The following is a 22,165-nucleotide window of genomic DNA, read 5'->3' on the forward strand; positions in this document are numbered from 1 at the left end:
ATATTGCTTAAACATGCTCATGAATGTGTAGTGACATATTAATGCTTATGAAAACCAAATAAAAAAGTATATATTGCCCTAGTTCAGTATTGAGCACCATTGTATTAAACTCGTTAAATTTTCCTAGTTTGCTTTATCTCTGGAAAATACTAACCTGGAATTACAGAGGGGGAGAAACTGGATGTCTACTAGATATTATCCTTGGGTGTCTTCGATCTCGCCCTGTAAAACATTTGTAAAACCGAGTTTTCTGTCTCATTTTACTCATGATATTTACAACTTCTCATATGTTCACTCCATTTCAGCGCTGAATACCTGCTTCGTGGCTTGAATGAATACTACAGAGTAAAAATAAACTCAAGTGGATATGTTCAGTATTATTTCCCATCACAGCTTCAGACCAGTTGTAATTTAAACGTCAAATACTTTCCCTTTGACGTTCAGGTATTGCCTTTATTCATGATTATATTTGATAAGTTCTTGCTTGCGTATTTTTTAGATTTATAATTATGAGCAGATATATGTATGCGAATAACCTCCACCTACCTGATTTACGCGGAATTCAACTACTTTCACTTTAAAAGTTTTAGATATTTTCTAGTGTGACAGGACCTTTTTCGGGAGCGTTTTTCTCGGAATTTCCTCACCGCCTCCTATTTCCCCGATCGTACAAACATGAAAAGGTTAAAAAATTTTCTCGGAAAAAGCAAAAAAAAAAAAAAACAAAAAAAAAACACTTCGCTAGAAAACTCTCCAACCATATATTAGGTCGGGGCAAAAGTTTTGTTGAATAAAAGTTTTATCTTGAAAATGATAAACTCTATGTTTTTCTAAATCCTAATTCTGTACATATAAGACCTATGAATATCTCACAAGAATATGAAAGATGGGGCAAGAGTTCCTTACCAAATTCTCGTAGGATATTTTTGGGTGGTAGTGAGTAGGAACCTTATCATGGAACGTTTCTCCTATTCTGTTGAATAAACGTCAAAATTTAGTAAAAATATTGCACAAAAATATTAATGGTACGTCAATAATCTAAATAAAAAGTTATAGACTTTAATGGAGATATGTATAAAATGAATTCTAAGTATAAAATGTCTCTTCTTCTAACCGTTAAAAAAAACTTTGCACCAATTTGAGATATATATATATATATATATATATATATATATATAATTAAATAAGATACGTATTATATACGTTTGAAGCCAGACCAACGCATTGTTATAAAATAAACAATGTTTATTTTGTTAGAAATTTATGTTAAAGTCCATAAATATATTTCGACGGAAACCGTCATCTTCAGTATCTCGTCTTTTTTTTTTTTGCCATGTTGTTCACGCGAGATTCACGTTAAGATTTTGTTCCTTAGAAGCACTGGTTGAGTTTGAATTAAATAAGATACGTATTATATACGTTTGAAGCCAGACCAAACGCACCGTTCCAAGACATAAAAAAAAAAAATCTCGCTGAAACAACAAACAGCTAATTCTTTGCTCCAACAACAATATGACACCCCCCCCCCAAAAAAACCCCCGACTCACTGAAGATGATGGTTTCCGTCAAAATATATTTATGGACTTTAACATAAATTTCTAACATAATAAACATCTGTTTATTTTATAACAATGCGTTTGGTCTGGCTTCAAACGTATATAATACGTATCTTATTTAATTCAAACTCAACCGGCGCTTCTAAGGAACAAAATCTTAACACACACACACACACACACACACACACACACACACACACACACACACACACACACACACAGATATATATATATATATATATATATATATATACTAGCAGGAGACACGACATTGCGCTGAACTAAATGATGATCAGCGAATGTTTCACATTCTTATATTTTCAATGTCATCGAAATCAGTGAAATCGCCCATTTTCCTATCAAATCGATTGGATGCCTGATCTAGTTGGGGACCCATCACGGTGCACTGCGAGGAAGCGTCACATGCCTCCCCGCATTAAATTAGTTCACAATAGATTTTAGTCAAAAATAATTTTATAAAATGAACAGTACAGTGTAATGTATTACACTGTACTGTTCATTTTATAAAATTATTTTTTATATAGAAAGCCTTGAAAGAATGTTTTTAATGAAAAAGTCAACGCTTCAATTGTGCTCTAAACACATACATTCATTTCAAATGCGCAGATTTCATATAAAAAATACTGTTGAATTTATATGCCTGGTTTTACTGCTTGTGCAGTGATAATGTCTTGAATATGAGTTTAAAATGAAAAAGTCAACCATCTCACTTCAATTTTGCTCTAAATAGACACGTTTATTTCGAACGCGCCCTTTTCATAAAAAATAACCGACTGTTTTCGGGCCTTCTGGGTTGTGTGATAATAAAGCTTATCAAATGAAGTGATGTTAGGCTGTGCAAGGTGTTAACTTTGATCAAAACCGCTTGTTCCTTCTTTCATTGGAATTTTCGAAAATCGATATTTGTCAAAGACATTCTGATACAGAACGTATCTTAGAACACTTCCATGCACATAAATACCTTTCTATGAAATTTCATGAAAATCGACCAAGCCGTTTTGGACTTTATAGCAAACGAATTCAAAAACACACAAAGACAAATTTCCTTTTAAAGTATTACTGTTAGTTTGTTTGTTCACACGTTAGTGTATTTTTTTTTTACACAGTGATCACCACTTATCAAGGCCTGGAAGCCACTCAGGGATTATTGCAAGTACATTACGTTAGTGTGGAGATTTGATGAAGTGTTTACTTAAGGGGGCGGTTCATTAGGAATTTGTTAACGTTGGACTTGAAGACATCCAAGTTGTAGTCAGGTGGGAAGCAGGCAGACGGAACAGAGTTCCACAGGCGTGCAGTTCTAAGAAAGAAGCTTTGTTCATGGAATCCACGTTTTGATTTAGGCAAAGATAAAGAGTGGGGGAAATTTTTGACAGTGGATTCAGCTAGACGGGTGTTTTTCGTGAAAGATTGGCGAGGTGGGACCAGAGATTGAAGTTCAGATGAGCACCCGCCATGGAAATAACGATAAAACAAGGATAGGCTCGCAACGTCTCTTCTGTGGGAGAGAGATTGCAGGGTAGAGAAAAGGGCATCCCCCACTAAGCCATGAAGTCTATTTTGTACTCTGTCAAGGCAGGATAGGCTGCTTTTAGCAGCTCCTGCCCAGATATGGCAGCAGTATTCTATCCATGTACAGCTAGTATATATATATATATATATATATATATATATATATATATATATATATATTATGTGTGTGTGTGTGTGTGCGACGAAGTAAGTTACACAAGAAGGGTTATATTTCATTCCAAGCACTGTTGAATTAAAAATTATAAAAATATATGTAATATATTATACGATTTTTCGCGATTTGTTTAACATTAAGGATAAAATGTTCTACAATAGTTTTCACATTGATATTTATATGAAATCCTTTGAGCTAAAAAAATAACTCTTCAGTAAGAGACATTTTATTTTTTCTTAATGTTTTATCTGATACCAATAAATCAGGTTGTCTGAAAATGACAGTTGTCTGACTTAAAATGCCACTACGAAACAACCAAACAAAACACCATGAATAAATATTTAAAAAAATAAGATTGAAGTATAAAAAAGGTTGATATACTATAGAAAAAGAACCTCCCCGAAAGCCATGAATAAATATTTGAAGCTCTAAAGAACTTGGAGTATTATAACTTTTATCAAAACGTCGGATTCAATATTAAATAACCCAGAAATTTCCGAATAAAAGAAAACAAACAACCAACTTTATCATTTACCTTCGATGATTGGGACCCTATTTTATTTTAATATTAAGCCGAACACTAGCGAAGCATATTTTTCTGCGTATATTCGTTTTTAAATAAAAAACAACAACTTTTCTCTTCTTTTCGTGCCAGACCTGCAATCTTTCATTTGGTTCCTGGTCGTATCATGACTCGGAGATAACGATGATGAACGAGAAAAATGTTGGGGATCGCTCAAGATTCCTCGTCAACGGAGAGTGGGAACTAGTCGACTTTTCTGTCAAGAGAATTAACGAAAAATCAAGCCATTCCAACTCGACATTCTCTGCCGTCGTTTTTCAGATAAAGATACAGAGAAAACCGGCCGTCCATCTACTGAACTTAATTTATCCATCGATTCTGGTCTCGGCTATCGGCCTTCTCGGCTTTTTCATCCCTTCTGAATCCGGAGAAAAAATATCTATCAGCGTCACCGTGCTGTTATCCTTGGCTGTTTTTCATTTAGTCATCAGCGAAACATTGCCGAACAACTCGGACAGCTTACCCTACCTTAGTAAGTACGCACCCTTGCTTGCAGTCATTATTTGTGTCAGGATTGTCACTAAATGTAAGGATATCGTTTTTATCTATCCTCTCTCCTTCGCTTTTTTTTCACACTTCGTATTTTCTCCCACGCACGCATAGGCACTCCCCCTCCCCACACATATATATATATGAAGAGAGAGAGAGAGGGAGAGAGAGAGACAGAGACAGTGACAGAGACAGACAGACAGACAGAGACAGAGACAGAGACAGACAAGAATAGAGAGTAAGAGAGAAATATACAAGTATATGTATAAATAACGTCTCTAGCTGTTTTTTTGCGATGGACTCATATCTCTCTCTGATGAGATGTTTGCTGAATTTCGGTATTCAACTAAATACGTGTAACACGTACTTTATAAACATACGAATAAAATACTGTAAATGTGAAATAAATACATCCGATTTATGAATGATAACTTACGATATATATATATATATATATATATATATATATATATATATATATATATAAAATATATTTTAGTCATCGACATACAGACCTGTTTCGTTGTATCACAACTCATCAGTGCCGCTAGACTAACACCTCTCCCAAGCCGAGGATCGAACCTAGAACCGTCGTGATGACAGTCGGCAGTCCTACCCACATGACTACGGAATCGGTGGCCGAAATTAACCTATCCGAACGATTATTTTTAAATAAACATTCGTCCGCTACTCGTAGAGGGCTCAAACGTTTGTTTGTAAACAAATCGCGAGCTTCGCATTATTTCAGCTAAATTAAGCAGCGAGTAAGATAATTTACAAGAGTGCTCTACCAAAGAGGGGAGCTTTATAAAATATATTTTAGTCATCGACATACAGACCTGTTTCGTTGTATCACAACTCATCAGTGCCGCTAGACTAACACCTCTCCCAAGCCGAGGATCGAACCTAGAACCGTCGTGATGACAGTCGGCAGTCCTACCCACATGACTACGGAATCGGTGGCCGAAATTAACCTATCCGAACGATTATTTTTAAATAAACATTCGTCCGCTACTCGTAGAGGGCTCAAACGTTTGTTTGTAAACAAATCGCGAGCTTCGCATTATTTCAGCTAAATTAAGCAGCGAGTAAGATAATTTACAAGAGTGCTCTACCAAAGAGGGGAGCTTTATAAAATATATTTTAGTCATCGACATACAGACCTGTTTCGTTGTATCACAACTCATCAGTGCCGCTAGACTAACACCTCTCCCAAGCCGAGGATCGAACCTAGAACCGTCGTGATGACAGTCGGCAGTCCTACCCACATGACTACGGAATCGGTGGCCGAAATTAACCTATCCGAACGATTATTTTTAAATAAACATTCGTCCGCTACTCGTAGAGGGCTCAAACGTTTGTTTGTAAACAAATCGCGAGCTTCGCATTATTTCAGCTAAATTAAGCAGCGAATAAGATAATTTACAAGAGTGCTCTACCAAAGAGGGGAGCTTTAATGATGCTACGATTCGGAAATATTTCCCGATTCCGATACAATTACGGATTCTGCTCTAAATTCCCTATTCCTATAAACGTACCTATTTCTATTCCGATGCTTAAAAAAAAGTTTCTTTAACATTTATTTAAAGATTCTCTGTTTATTTTTTAAAAAGTTAAAATGCTTTTAGCCACTCCCTTCGTCTAATGTTCGCATTTATTTTGCAAAACGTAATAATAAACTTGGGGAAGCGCCCATCTGACAGGTGTACATCTTTCTAAATATCTTTCTTTCTTTTTCCTAGTAATTGATTTGAAATTTTGTAGACTAGATTGTTTTGTAACAAATCTACTTTTGCATATGGTTGCCGTTAATGCTATTTAAAAATTTTATAAATGATAAAAATGAATTGATGATTGTTTTGTAATATAAGAAACAGTTCCGGAATAGAATAGTTAACATAGTAACTTCAGTAAGTAGGTATTGTAAGAGCTGCACCAAATATGACCTCAATCTTTTGACAAAATCAGGACAAAAGATGATGATGGTTCCAGTACGTAGGGCTAGTGCACACTATTTTCAGGGTAACGGTTAATTGTCAATGGATAATAAAATTTGTACGACATTTAATGCATTTAATGCATATGTATATATACTCTCCTGCAACGCACACCACTGGACCGATCATTACCAAATTTGACCTGGTTATGGTCTCCGAACGAGGGATGGTGTATACCATTTTTCAAGGTCCATATAAAGGTCGGAGATTAAGGTATTTCACGTTGACCTTGGAAAATGGTGTGCACAAGCCGTGGGTAGGGAACCATCATCATTTTTTGTCCTGATTTTTTAATACTTGCTTAAGCGCATGTATTTATATTATTTAGGCTCGTTAGTCTTCCATTCTAATTTAATGTGTGATTTTTACAACGTTTTGGTCGATGTAACCTTCGATCTTCTTCAGGTGTATCCTGTCGCACTTGGGAATGTTTCTGGTGGACATTAGACGGAATTTCGAACAGAACCTTGTGCTTACTTCACGAGAGAAGCATGAACTTGTTCCGTCAGCCATGACTGTGTATAGGTCCTAAGTAATTCGTAGGTGTGTTACACGGTCGACTACATTGAGAATTCAGTCATGGTTGACGGAACAAAAAAAAAATGTTACCCTCGTGATGTAAATAAAAGGTTTTGCTCGAAATTCCGTCCAAATTCCTGAGTTCGATATAAACATTTCCGAGCTCGACACGATACACCTGAAGAAGGAGAAAGTTACATCGGCCAAAACGCTGTGAAAATCACACTCAAGATGAGACTAGTTGTCCGATGAATCCAAATCATATGAATAATCAATCGTCATCTCAAAGATTCAGAAAGTGTTTATTTAGTCAAAATAATTGGAATAGCAATCCATGTTCATAACGGCTATTCACTGTGGCTTGAGTCGGTTGTACCAAATGTGATCCAGTTAAAAGTACTGACTTGGATGTATCAGCTTACTTTTAATCACACTGAACCCCTCTCAGTCCAGTGTACGCGGGTTACTACATCTTTATCTAGTATCGGGATTACTTCTAAACAAGTTGTTTCTCTTTTGTAGGTTATCTCTTTCTCGGGAATATGCTGTTTGTCGGCTTATGCTGTACAATGTCTATTGTTGTACTTAACATCCATCATATAAAGGCAGATAACTCCATATTCATTCGCATTATACGATATTTAAAGGCAAAGAGAAAATTGATGAAAATCGCAGACAAATCAACGTATGATCTCACACAGGTAATTTATTTGATACAAACTTTCGCTGTCAACGGTTCATATGCAAATATACTTCGGTATTGATGTCAGCCAATTGTTGTCGTGTGCTTTCGAAAAACATATAAATTGCTTTCGTTCGCCTTTAATAATCTTATGATATGATCTCTAAAGATAGCCATTCATACTGGAAGCTGATAAAATTTTAATTCAACCGCCCATGTCGTGTGGCATAGAGGGATTCTAGAAAAGCTCTAAAATGTAAAGCCCAAACATAAAGTGTTGTAAGAAATAATTGGAATTCAGCGTTTTGTGTTAAATCAAATTCAATGCAAATCTGCAATACTTGACTGCTTTAATAGGAGACTGTATTATACAACACTAAAACTTCTTAATCTGCAAAAGGTACTTAACATTGTGAAATTAAAAAAAAAAAAAAAATTTATTACATTTTCACCCCCAAACAAGGCACATTGCCACTTTGTTTTAGGGGGCTACTATCAGGGACATAAGCATCAAGGGTACTGTGTAGGGAGTTGGGCAGCAAGATGTCGGTTCACGCTGCACTTGAACTTCTGCATGTCAGTACAGTCGGGAAGCAGGTACCCGAAAGGGAATTCCAAAGTTTAGCTGTTCTGGGGAAGAAACTATTGGAGTAGAAGGCTCTCTTACATCTAGGGATCTCTACTGTGAAGGTGTGGGATTTAGCTGCTTGTCGAGTTTGTCGGGAGTATTTACGTCGAGGGGACACAAGTAATTGCAGTTCGTCAGAGCATTCACCGTTAAAGTACTTGTAGAACAGGCAGAGGGATGCAACATTTCGTCGATGTTACAGAGGCTGAAATTTAGTTGACAGTTCGGAACCTATCAGATTAGCGACTCTCTTTTGAACCTTGTCTAGGAGCGAGAGACTAGTGGCAGATGCACCAGCCCAAATACGACAACAATACTCCGTACATTCATTAAGTGACGTTTAATACCTATTGCAGACATTTCACAAAACACGGATATGAATTCTAACGAAAGGCTCCCGCATACTTTCACGCCAGTTACATGAAACTAAATAAAATATTCCATGTTACAACACAATACATGTGTTATTGTTAATTGGTTTAGGAGTGGATCATGTAAATACAAAGATATAAATATATACGCATACTTTGCTATACGTAGTACGGCATAATTATGTTGACACACCGGTTCTCGCGAGATCAAAGACGTTAAACCTGGTTAGTATTGTTTGGGAATACCAGGCACCGTATGTAGGTGGACGCCGACACCTTCCTGGAAAGATTGCAAAATACCTTACGTTGTCAACTTCCTCTAACGGTGATATACGTGCAACTGGAAATCGCTCGCGAGTTTCCTTCTTGCATGAAACTTTCTCCTTCGGATGAAGCCAGTAAAACCCGCATAAGGGTTAGTGCCGCAGATTTCATTTCATTTTGTAACTAGCTATATATAAATAGAAATAAGCAGACACCTTCATTTTATTTGCAAATGCATTAAATGTCGTACACATTTTATTATCCATTGACAAACAGTTTATAAGTATACTAATAACTTATTATGTTTTCTTATATAATTTGCTTACATTATGCTGATTATTTTTGTGCTTGTTTATTCAAATAGGTTCCGCCTAAACATACGGCAATGACTGATGCGAATCTGAACGGAGAATACGCGCAGAAAACTGCCGGAGAAAAGCAGCAAAGATCTGGTCATGCTATTCAGCAAGAGTCATTATTCAAGGAAATCGTTGGCGAAATGAAAAGATTTTGTGATGCTAAACGGAAAGCTGAAGAATTGAAAGCGGAAATAACCACGATTGAAAATTATGTCAATCGATTTTTCATGATATTAGCAATTATTACCTTTCTAATTCTTTTCTTAATAATAATTAACCTCTCTGAGTTTTTCAAACTTTGAAATCCCACGCTTATTTATAATCAATGAGTATTTTCGTGTCATGCCCTTTGTCGATAGATATTTGTGTGCATTTAACCCCTATTTAGTATACAAATACTTGTCTAGTCATATCTGTCAAAGAGATTCAATAATTGTGCGAGTTTATGAGTAAGAACATGGATTACTCGACATTATAAACAAATGAGTTCTTAGTTTTTTTTAAGGATATAAAAATATTTTGCAAGGTACATGTAAATATTGTTGCTTAGATGTTCATTAAGAACCACGAGGAAAAAGTGTGTACCAAAATGACAAAGTCTGACCAGACCTCTGTTCCATAGCATACAGTGGGACCTAGGTGAAAAAGAACATGATAAAACAGAGCGTGATGAAGAAACAGATTAAAACTAAGAAAAACTAACACAGCACAATTACACTGTTTCTCAAATCCTAGTTGAGATAATACTAGCAAAATAATTTCTTTCGAGAAACAGAAATACGTGGTAAAAGTCTCACATTTAATAAATCTTAGATAAAAAAAAGCAGAACAAAATGTACGCATTCAAATAGAACTCATGAAAAAATGATGACATTTTTTTAGAATCAAGCGGGAAGGTTCACAACAAAGTACACCTTTCTTTTAGAAACAAACCAAGAAGTATATAAAAGAAGTTAGGAAAACATGAACACAGCAGACTTGATATTTAACCTGAATTCCAGTGAGAAAAATCAAAGAAAAATTAAATTTTCCCTCAGAGTTAGATGAGAAAATACATAGAAAAATTCAGGATTAATTATTAGTTATTGGATGCTTTGGACTACAATTCTCATCTTGTAAGTCATTTTCACAACGTTTCGGTCGATGTAACCCCTGACCTTCTTCAAGTGTATATTTTCGAACTTGGGAATATGGACGGAATTTGGAACGGGATTTTTTTTATTTAATCCACGGAAGCAATATGTCCTCATTCTGTCATTTATGAATTATTAGAAGTCATATGCAATTCGCAAGTGTATATTTGAGTGTCGCCAGCACCGAGAGTTGAAACTTCAACCCCCAGAAGAGTGCACGTACAACTAAATTTTACCATCTACTCTGCCAGAGTGCTCAAGAGTAAACGTTCTATTCAGACCAACGAAATAGTAAATAGCAAATACAAGGAGGTAGTTCTAAAAGTAAAACATCCTTCTTTATAACTTGAAAGGTTGAAGAGCTACGAAGAAAAAGAGTTGTACCATCAAAACGAGTGACCGTTTGTGCCTCAGCATCTAGTTTTCTACATAGTTACCACTATTTTCAATGAACTTTTGCCGGCGGTGAACGAGGAGGGTGAATGGGCGTCCGGTGTGCACTTTATCATACGTATCGTTCCAAATGTAACGCCTTCTATTTTTTTAAACTCAAAATATTGAGGAGCTACGAAAGAAATAGAGCTATCATTAAAACGAGTTCCATTTTGTGGTCGTGAATTATTTTTCTATATAGTCATTATTATTCTTAACAACGCGGAGGCGATCCAGAGTACTGTTTGTAGCAGTTTAAGCGCCATTAATATAGTTTCCCCGTCAATGTGAACATAAATTGAACATGGATTTATCACTTGTATTCATATATATTATAGCAACATGTGATAGCTAAGCTAATAAAGATGCAAGTATTAACAAATAATTTTTGTAATGGTTAAGTTATTTATTATTCGATTTGATTGAGAAAGAAAGCACCATTAGTAACTAAATTTAAGCAGCCTTTATAGTTGCGTTTGTAGAAACAAAACGCCCTCCTCCCCAAAATGGCCACAAATGAAAAAGAGGAAGAACCACGATGAGTCGAGTCGAACGCAAGATGATTAAAAAACAGTAATTACACTTTAAAAATCTTCTGAACTGCTGAAGATCGAATTATAAGAAGCGTTGAAATTAATATTCTAACCAAAAGAGATATTATTTAAAAACAACTTTTATGGAAATCGCTCCAAACAAAGCAGAACCCACTTGATATAAAAAGCTAAACTACCACATACAAGTAAAAAAAAAAAAAAAAATAACTAGTCAATAATAAATATTATAGGCACAGATTTCAACACAGAAAACAATAATTCTACTTTAATCAGAAATATCACTTTTGAAATGTGAGGACTAAAGTATAAAATAAGAGAAGAAAGAGTTATGAAGCTGTAGAAAGTAAAGATCCCTATTTTATATTGATTATATCACCATCTTAATTCTTACGTTGTCAACTACTCAGTAATTTTATTCTGCCGCTTTCTGTGGGTGAGTTTTTCTCTTAATCAGAAATATTTTCTAAACTTCAAATGAAATGCTTTTTCTTTTAGTAACTTATGACTAGACTGCCCCTCTTCCGAGATCCACGTTTTTAAATATCGGTCTCAGTTATTTTTCTTCTATGCTCCGCAACGTTTTTGAATGAAGGTTAATTTTCCCTAGAAGATGCATTTTCATTATATAATCCAGAACTTGTAAAGCAATGTGTTATATAGGTTAAGACCAATTATTATGATTACTTATCTTTTCCCCTAAAAAAATAACAAAACACGCAAACGCGTTTCGTTGTTGCTGTTAGTTTTGTATTCAGCTTAGAAAGATTGTGCTGATCCACCTGAATCTTCAACACCGAATGCAGCTATTTTTTAGCCTGCTATATTGCATGTGTTTAACTCTGACACGGAGAACAACACGGCTGTTACATGCAATTTCGAGGAAGATGGTGCCCATAATACACATCGTAATCGTGTAAAGAAACCTCGCTATTATTATTCCATTCGTTTATGACTTCGGGGCATATAACTAATTAATTAGAGAAAATAGGATAAAATTAATAGATAAGAAAGTATTTTCGCACCTGTCGCGCCCTATCATATCAATAGGAAGAGTTTATCGGGGCACAATGGATTATCATAACGACCCAACCTTTCTCTACTGTTAGTAATGTAACTTTGATATTATCGCATTTACACTTAGTTGAAGAAAAGTGCTGGGTATCTCATTTTATGTGTTTGCGGGTTTTAATATGAATTTTATTAAATATCTGATTATCAAGTAAAGCATTTTGACATTGTTTATCAATTCTATCATAAATAGTCTTATTAAATACATAGATGGTTCCTTAGCTGGCCGAGATTCAAAGCGTCTTTTCTTTGCCTTTATGTGAAGTATTTTTTAATGTTTTATATTAGCATGCTATATTGCATATGCAGTTTGAAGACTTATTTTGCGTTCTCGTTTAACTCACACTAACTGTGCACTCTTTCAAATTGTTATATTAATCAGGCATAATGAATAAAGAAAGAATACAGTAAAGCATATTAAATAGGAATGTAACCTTAATTTTAACTCAAACTCCCTTCTTGTATTGATGGTCAAATAAAGCTGCTCTTGCTATAATTTTGTTGTTGGCTGTATTTATATCCAGGATCTACTACAAAATAATTAAGAGCTATACAAAATTTTTGTTGAATATCGGAAAAAGTGGCCATTAATTTGTAAAACAAGTGCAGCAACGCCGCGAAACTGGTTTATTTTTTGAGGCAGTCTTGAATAAACTATTTAATTGCAAGACAGCAATCTGAGAAAAAGAAACGTTCTAACCACAAAACGCAAAAGGTCTCATCTTATACGCTGTAAAGAATTTGGCTGTAAGAAAGAAAAATCGTACGTCCGAACAAGAGTATTTATGCTGGTGATCGACATATAGGCGTGTTTTTCATGCATAAAAGACGAGTCTAATAAAATCTTGTTTTCCGTGGTTATCCGACGAGGATCTTCTGTTTGTGAGTCTGGTGATGTTTAAATATTTTAATCCTGGACAGACAGGTGTAGTCACAAATCGAGCATGTGAAGGAGTGCCGCGTCGAGCAAGGATAGCCTGGAGAGTATGCCTCTTTGCATACCTCACTGTATGATGATGTATTCGCTGCTCAATGCAGTATACTCTCTGTGAGCAGCGGGGACGTCAGAGATCCCGGCAGAGTGCAAGTTCCCTAGTGAAGAGGAATCTATTCGATACCTCTTCAGATATCTCTTGTAGTAGTCTTTGAAACGCTTCTTTGCTCACCGGCACTGCGTCGGCCTTAGAGTAATTAACTCTAAAATCTTTTTAACTATTAAAAAATTCTAGCTGGCTGGGTATTTGAATAATGTGCTCCAGCCAGCTGAGTTGGCATTGGATCTTGATGGACTCCACGCTGCAGCTGCTTGACCTCCCAAACACCTCTGTGTGAGGCATGTCCCTCCATGTGATACCCAGGATTTTCTGGAGATATCTTATAGGGAAGGTCTCTATAGTCTTGGCGACTATAGGTCTTTAAAACTCACATCCATACAGCAATGTGGTGATGCATATTGATCTGTACATTAGAATTTTGAGTCTGAGATTGCTGTTCTGAATAAAATATTTTTTTAACCGACCAAAGGATGCAAATAAGTACTTGAGGCGATTCTGGATATGTCATCCAATGAGCAGGTGTTAGATATTACGTTTCGCAGATGTGGATATAGGCACTTTGAGCATGTGTTGCCTTGCTGCTGTGTGAGTTATTCGTTTTGGTGGGATCTCAACAATGTATCTACAGAATACCCATGCCTTCCTGGTGTTGATCGTCAGTCCCATCTTAGTGTATAAAATTACAGATGCTTAAATTATTTATTGTCGTGCCTTATGGGAAATTACGGCACAGTGGTCGGCGTAGTTAAACTCAATGAGGATCTCTAAAGTCAGCTTAATCGTTGCCTGCAGCCTCGTGATGTCAAATAGATTACCATCAAGCGTGAGGTTAATGGCAACTCAAGCCTGTTTCCTCATCGCCCTAAGTAGCAGTGTCGTAAAGTAAGTACACAGCCTTGCCCTACTCCAGTTTCTACACCAAAGGATACTGCACTGTGCCGTCTAACTACCGCTTGGGTCATTATCCTAGAATGGAACTGTGCAAGGATGTTGAGAAACTTGGGTGGGCGCCCAAATCTCCAAAGGAACTGTGTGACAAACTCTCGTGTTCACACCTCTGAAATGTAGGGATGCGGTATCCGTGTACATAGGTAACCTCCTCTTTAAAAAGATCAATTAGAATGTCAAATCGAAGGGATTTTGTTGTTTTTAGTATTTTGACAGCATGCAGGATATTTTTAGAGGTTGGTAGTAATCGAAATATGTTCTAGTGTGATGTTCAGGGAGCTCAGCAAAGACAGTTTGGTCTACTGAGGTGGGTTGGTTTAGCAGTGTGTTTGAAAGTTCACCTAATCGCTCCAATATCATAGTCTGATCTTTGATTAGAGATGCTCTGTCAACAGATCTAACACGTGAGCAATTTCTGGAGTTGTAGATTGCTTTTACTGCATCATAGAAACTGTGTATATCGCGGCTACCAACGTGGTCTGGATCTCATTGGTTTTTGAAAACCATCAAACATCTTGCAGTGTTCTGAGAGTTGTTTGCGTGTCAGAAAGAAGTGCTTGCCATAGCCGTTTATGGATTTGAAATTATGGGTTGTTCAGGGTTGTTCTGTATGCTTCGTGCCTTCTATCCAGGAGTGTAGAGATCTCGCTGGCATTCTAGTCAAACTAGTCCTGGTATTTTTGTTTGGGGGGGGGGGCTGAAATGTCGAGAAGGATGGTGGACAAAGAGGTACACTTCTAATCTCTCCTGAACACTGAGCTTATCAACTGCACTATGTCTTCCAGCTTCTCAGTAAGGATTCGACGGAGTGTCACTACTGAAGAGTCCGGTGCAGTAGAATGTTTTCCTTTAATGTTCTAGGCACCGAATATGAATTCTGATAGTCGGACCAGCAATTGACCCCACACATAGCTCTTATAATGAGCATGTCATTCAGGTTCGCACTCTTCACGAACGTATACTTCATCAGGTGCTAATGTTTCGACCCTGGATGCATCCAGGATGTCTTATATTTAATCTTTTGTTGGAAGAGATAGTGTCTGTGATGATAAGATCGTACTCCGCACACAGATTTATGCCATTCAGATTGACCTTTCTAATTCCATAGGTGCCGATCACGTCATTCCAGCTTTGCAAGTTCTTCCCGGTTTGCTTTGAGCAGCATGATGTTTAACGCCTCGGGATGTGACGGAGGATGTCGTCACGTGCTTGGTAAAAGTAATCCTTCTCTTTATCAGTCTATGTCAGTATTGGAGCATAGGCACATACTAACTAATTTCTGCATTTTGCAAGTTGGATGCGAAAAGTAATGATCCTTTCGCTGACACTTATTGGTTACTGAAAGTTTAGACAGGAGGTTTGCAAAGCCAATTCCCTGAAGGCGTTGCTCTTTGATGGATATCCTTTCCAAAAGAACGTATAACCCTCACCTAGTTCAATTAGTGGACTTTTCCCAAAGAATCTGGTCTCTCTAAGTCCAGCTACGTCCACATTGCAGTGTTTTAGTTCACTAGCAATGAGATATGTCCTGCGCTGTGGTCTGTCCAGACTGGTATTCAGGAGTGCCCAATGTGCCATGCTGCAATTTTAAATGGTATTGTTTTTCGACAGTGTGATTGGAATGTCCCACCAGGTGCGGTATCCTGTGCTTGTACTATTCGGAGCGGGCAATGTTTAGACCACTTTTCCAGACCTTTCCACAATTCGGGTGATCAGTGCAGTTCCTAAAAAGAACTGCTGAGCCTCAGAAGATTTTGCCGAAAAAAAAACTGTCATTAAATCCCAGCTTCTAGCGGCAGATGCACTGAAACGCTAACGTGGATTCATCTATAACACAGTGAAACCCGTAGTATGTACCGGTAAATAAGTGTAGTTCTAGGTGGTTTTTATTCGAACACCCACGCAAACCCAATAGGGTGGTATTGATTTGTTCTACGATGACGGAAATGATGTAAGATTCCTGTATTTCCTGCATCAACAGTGGCTTGCAGGTAAAGAGCAAAATTAGAAAAAAAATATTTATAAAAATGAAAACGTCCAAAGTATACCTCCAAGTCTCCAGGGAAGAGACGCGCCGCGGACCGGATTCAATGGTGCTAGGTAAACCACCGTATTTTTGCTTGCTGTATCCTGAAAGAGATTACTTCAATTTCATATTATTCATTTGCGAGTTAATTACGGATTCTGTACGGGACAAATAATTGAATCCAGACGTAATTTTGAGCTTTTATTTGTAAAACTTAATTATTAAATTCTGAATAAAATGAAAATGAGGTTTTTAGAGTGGCGTAATGGGTGCGTTTTTCTTGGCGAAACTATTTTCATTGTAGAGGCGACTGTGCCAGTGGAAAGGAGGAACCAAGACGACTTACATTCTCCAAAGAACTGCAGGCAGCTACCAAAATCTATGCTTGGGGAACCGACTAGAAGCGTATAGCTACCAGATTTGAATTTGCATGACCCCATCTTTTGATTTTCTGTCAAGGTTTACTCCGAAAGCCTTTTCCGTGATGTAATGAAAGGTTTGAAATTAGACTTGCCCTTTTCTAGATGAGCTACCATCCAATTTTGATGAGCTTCAGCTGTACTAAGTAGCGAGTTTGAAGGGTCAAGTGGATTGTCTTTGACAATTCTCCCACTTAGTACAACAGTTTCGCCAGGCTTAGTAGCTAAACCACACGAGAAAGCTGGAGCTAGACTGGGTTGTCAGACGCTATTTGAGACGCAGTTTTGGTTTTATGCACACCTACATACGCAGGAAAACACACACACGCACACACACACACACACACACACACACACACACACACACACATATATATATATTTTCTATATAAATAAAATGAACTCATTTTTTCCCTCTGAGTTTGACCTTAATAGGATTGAAAATCTAGAGATTTTATGCAGATGTACTGTACACAAACTGAGGTGCGTTATAGGCATATTACCTATCCACTACCTCGCTGATAGGAGCTTCCTATATTTTATTTGGTGAGAGTTTACTGCCAAAACCGGTTACCATCAATGGAAGTAGTAAATTCTTCTCTCTCTAATAAATTCATACTTCCACCGCCACCCATTTACACCATCCGTGACCGTTCACAGGAGATAATTACGGACGAACACCGGGTTAGGTTTCTATAAAAACTGGACTGCAATTCAGATGAAACGCACCAAGCTTACTTTTACGTTCGTTCAAAATAAAAAAAAAACAAAAACAAACCAAAAAAACATTCTCTTTTCTTTCCATAAAATAAAAATTATATTACTTCATTTTCGTTTCATTTATTTATTGCTTTTTTTATTGTATTCCATTTGGGGTTTTTATGTTTTTTTTTCTGTTTTTCGTTTTCCCGAACTTTCCATTTTCAGATTTACTTCTTCTCTCTTCCCGTTTTTTCTTTTTTTCGCCAAGTTTACCATCTTTCTTTTTATTTTTATTTATTTGTTTATTTTCCATTTTCCATTTTCCTTTTTTTATGTCTTCTCTCCTTCCGTCATACCTTTTCCTTCGTCAAGGTTAACATCGTTTCTTTCTTTGTAAAACAGCCGGGGGTGTTTTACACGAAAAAAATACATTAAAACGAATCTTTCCTTTTTCTTCCGTTTCCTTGCTTTTTGTTCGCTGTCTTTCCAATCTTTTTTCTTTTTTATAAAAACATATCATAAATCATTTCCGTTACATTTCACTTTGTTCGATGCCTTTCTCTCTATTTTCATCGTTTATTTCTTTTTTTTTTACGTATTTTCCTTACAGACGGCAATAGGCACCCTTTCTTCTTTTTTTTTATTGTTAGGAAACATCCGTCTCAGGTTCGTATATAACAAAATATTTCTTTGGTAATAGTATTACAGGGATGATTTGCGTGGTACTATATACAGAGCTTGGTGTTTTCAAATGCCCACCCATCTACTACTGGCAAAACGCAACGTAATAAAACTTCGTTTATCAAACGAGAATCATCGTGTTAACATAATATGCCATATGTATGAGTTGTTTTAGCACTTGTAATAACGAGAGAAGGGGGTTGAAATCTGTAGTGTTCGAAAAATGTATACAATATAACGACTTTTCTGTGGCTAATTCATTGTTCCGGAGACCAATTTGGAAAATAGTTTTGTCGGAAAGAAAATTATTTTGCATTACAATGTCCTTGTAACAACTTTAGCCTTTCTGATGACAGTATGAAAAAGAAAAAAAGCTGGCGACCGCATTGTTTTAATCAGTGTTGTTGCCAAAAAGTGATCAATTTACAGTTTCAGTGGCAATTACATTGTTACGTAAATCGGCATTGGATTGTTAGAAAAATGCGGATATATGTATATTATATATAAATGCGGATATATATATATATATATATATATATATATATATATATATATATATATATATATATATATATATATAAAATATATATTTTATAAAGAAAGTTCAGTCCGGCTTTGCTCGGGCCCTATGTACTGTTCATAACTTTATGTGCATATGTTTATACATATAAAAAAATTTGACACATTTCCAGGTAACCTACATGTAAAATTTAAAGTTTTTAGATCCTAAATTGGCGGATGACTTCTCAACCTATACCTCTTGACAGCAAAATTACATTGTTACATAAATCGCCAATCTTTCACGAAAAACACCCGTCTAGCTGAATCCACTGTGAAAAATCTCCCCCACTCTATATCTGTGCCTAAATCAAAACGCGGATTCCATGAACAAAGCTTCTTTCTTAGAACTGCACGCCTGTGGAACTCTGTTCCGTCTGCCTGCTTCCCTCCGGACTACAACTTGGATGTCTTTAAGTCCAATGTTAACAAATTCCTAATGAACCGCCCCCTTAAGTAAGCACTTCATCAAATCTCCACACTAACGTAATGTACTTGCAATAACCCTTATCCCTCAGTGGCTTCTGGGCCTTGATAAGTGGTGATCACTGTGTAAAAAAAAAAATTCTCGCCCCAAAACTTATTAAAAAGCTTGCTGCATGTCTGAATATGCTTTATGTAAATTTCAAATGTTTAGACCTCAAATTAGCTGAGTAGTTTGCTAGAGACTGCAAAGGTTAAATGTGTTGAACTTTAACCCTTGGCAGTAATATGTTTCTGCGAAAAACGGAATAAAAACGTTACCCTTCTTGTCTGAATGCACTTTATGTAAAATTTCAAATGGTTAGACGAAAAATTGGCTGAGTAATTTGGTAGAGACCACAAAAGTCAATTCATTTGAACTTTTAAAAATTTTTTTACTATTGATGTGAAAATTCTTTGTGCTAAATTAGGCATAGTTGAATAAGAAATCCTTATTGTTTTTTGTTTTTTTTTAACTAAAATGGAACTATATCTATGTGGGTATTTGAAAGAGTTTTGTAAAATATTTAAAAAATCTTACATATATTCTGTTACAATTCTGCATAAACACTATGAGGAAGATTGGAAATTTGTAGTGTATGTCAGTCTTTCATATATGTTTAATATATAATGAGCATACTATTCCTAAATTTGTTGGATAAGTGAACCAAATAAGTTTGGATTATTCAAACGACTGTTCTTATATTGGATGACAATAATCAAAATAAGAGAAATTCTCAATCCTTAACTAAAAATAAAGAATTAAAATATGCTGTAACTGCTTTTTAAAATACGTATTTATTTATTATACTATTTCGTGTTTAAGAGTTCAGTAATACCATCACAATTGCTCAATAATGACTAATAAAATAAATCAATAAAAATGAAAACACTTACCCTGTATTAATTGTATCTCTTCTGTTACCAAGGTCGCTGAAAAAATGGTGAAATCCTTCTACCGCTCCAGTAGATATCTCACTCCTGAAACAATTCTGTATCTATATAAAATACGTCCAAGGATGGAGCACTGTTGCCGCATCTGGGCAGGAGCTGCTAGGAGCAGCTTTTCCTGACTTGATAGAGTTCAAAATAGACTTCGGAGCCTAGTGGGGTTGCCTTTTTCTCTTCCCTGCAATCTCTTTCCCACAGAAAAGAAGTTTGCGAGCCTGTCTCTGCTTTATTGTTATTTCAATGCCAAGTATGTCTTTCTGCCTCTCTGTCTCCATATTTGCTATCTCTATCCCTTCCGAAACTAAAAGTCGCAATACGGGGCTGGGGGCCCCAAAGGATTGGATTTTTATGAACCGTACTTTTGTGAGTATTTAGCCAGGTTTAATAGTTTTTAAAAGGCTAAAATCATGTTAGCCTTTTAAAAACTATTTAAACTGGATAAAGACCCATAAAATTGAAAAAATCATACATTTTGTAGCTTTATCTTTGTTTATTTTTAATGTTTAATCAGTTGATATGCGTGTCATGTGGTACAGTGTTAATCTCACCAGCTTTCAATGCTACAGTTTTGCTTTTGGTTTCAATTCTAGCTGATGGCACCCAAAAACTTTGTTTTTACTTTTGAAATAAGGATTCTAATATAATATATATGAAATCTGGACAAATTTAAATATCATATTTAAGCGTATTTTACGATGCCGCCTCCCAAGCTTGTATATTATAGAAGTCAACATTTGTAAAGACATTGCACACCTGGGACATTTTTTCACGTCATTAACGCACCATTTATTTTCAAATATTGATTTCTATCGTATTCTTCAGCTCAGTCATCTGTACAATTGGAATAAAGACGAAATGTTGATTAATCTAATCTATAAAACTCACTATGTCTGTCTGTCTATCTGTCTCCATATTTTCAAACACTTTCTTTTCCGACAGTAAAAGTTTTTTCAGTTCATTGCCCTTATGCTACCGTGGAGTCGTAAACGCCGTATATTTGCTTATAATACTTACGTGAAAAATGATGATTCAGTGAAAAAATCCTAGCATTTACACAAGTGAAGATTTTACATCGGTCCTCACGGTAATGTATCAAGCCGCAATACGATTCTGAAGTGGGTTAGTGCACTAAGAACGACTGGTTCATTATTGAAAACTAAACCGACATGTTTGAAGATAACGAGGATTGTACCCTAACAATGAGTGATGAAGCCCATTTTCATCTGAATGGTACATTTAACAAGCAAAACCTTCGGTATGGGCTTCCACTACACAGCACAAAAGTGACTGTTTGGTGTTGTTTGGGAAAGTGCAGGATTTTTGGTTCATTCCTTTTTCAAAAAAGAGAAGAGACTGCAGCGATTACTTCAGATCGCTATATTCAAATGTTTGAAAACAGTTTCCTTCCTGAGCTTCGCAGATGAAAAATCAATAGGGCATCAATGTTGTTCAAACAAGATGGTTCAATTGCTCATATAACGAGAGCGTCCATGACTGCTTCTCGAGCTGCATTCCGTAATCATGTAATTTCACGCTTGGGAGATGTCCCGAGCCTCCGGGCTCAGCCGATCTTTCCATGCGCAATTTTCATCCGTGGAGATTTTTGTAATCATGTGTCTATGTTGGTACACTTGCACACTTGCAGAATTGAACACTGCAATACGTGAAAATATCTAAAAGAAAAAAAATAGGTAAAGAAAGTTTAGTGAAAGTGAAAGCCAACTTTAGAAAGCGGTATCAAATTTGTGCTAGTGAAAATGACCATCATCTGTCAAACATAATTTTTCGCTTTTAAATATTCCATAATGGCGTAACTTAGTAAATGTTTTTATGCACACGTTTTCCGTGACTCGCCATGTATCATTTGTCACATATATATATATATAGGCGAATAAACCCTTTTTGGGGGTCAACGGCCAACTAGCACCGTGTGTGTTTGTGTGTATGTATGTGTGTGCTGGGGTGGAGAGGACTCCCGTAAACCGTGGTGAAGGCAACCTTTCTAGGAGAAGCAAATCTC

The 22,165-nt window shown here is 36.3% G+C and overlaps 1 protein-coding gene across 2 annotated transcripts in view; it reads left to right on the top strand.

The window, feature by feature from the left end:
• The window catches only part of LOC145269610 (neuronal acetylcholine receptor subunit alpha-7-like), a 33,519-nt gene extending 22,040 nt beyond the window's left edge, over window positions 1–11,479 (top strand). Inside the window, exons 6-9 of one of the 2 annotated variants that reach the window (XM_080125342.1) lie at window positions 306–444; window positions 3,920–4,319; window positions 7,375–7,553; window positions 9,162–11,479. In XM_080125342.1, coding sequence (XP_079981468.1) covers window positions 306–444; window positions 3,920–4,319; window positions 7,375–7,553; window positions 9,162–9,458 — 1,015 coding nt within the window. In that variant the 3' untranslated portion in view covers window positions 9,459–11,479. The remainder of the gene's footprint in view (window positions 1–305; window positions 445–3,919; window positions 4,320–7,374; window positions 7,554–9,161) is intronic. The other variant, XM_080125344.1, reaches the window with a different exon arrangement.
• Window positions 11,480–22,165: the final 10,686 nt, after the last annotated feature.

Source organism: Euprymna scolopes, chromosome 4 (assembly GCF_053919585.1).
Source record: "Euprymna scolopes isolate OS-2025 chromosome 4, ASM5391958v1, whole genome shotgun sequence".
Taxonomy (NCBI): domain Eukaryota; kingdom Metazoa; phylum Mollusca; class Cephalopoda; order Sepiida; family Sepiolidae; genus Euprymna; species Euprymna scolopes.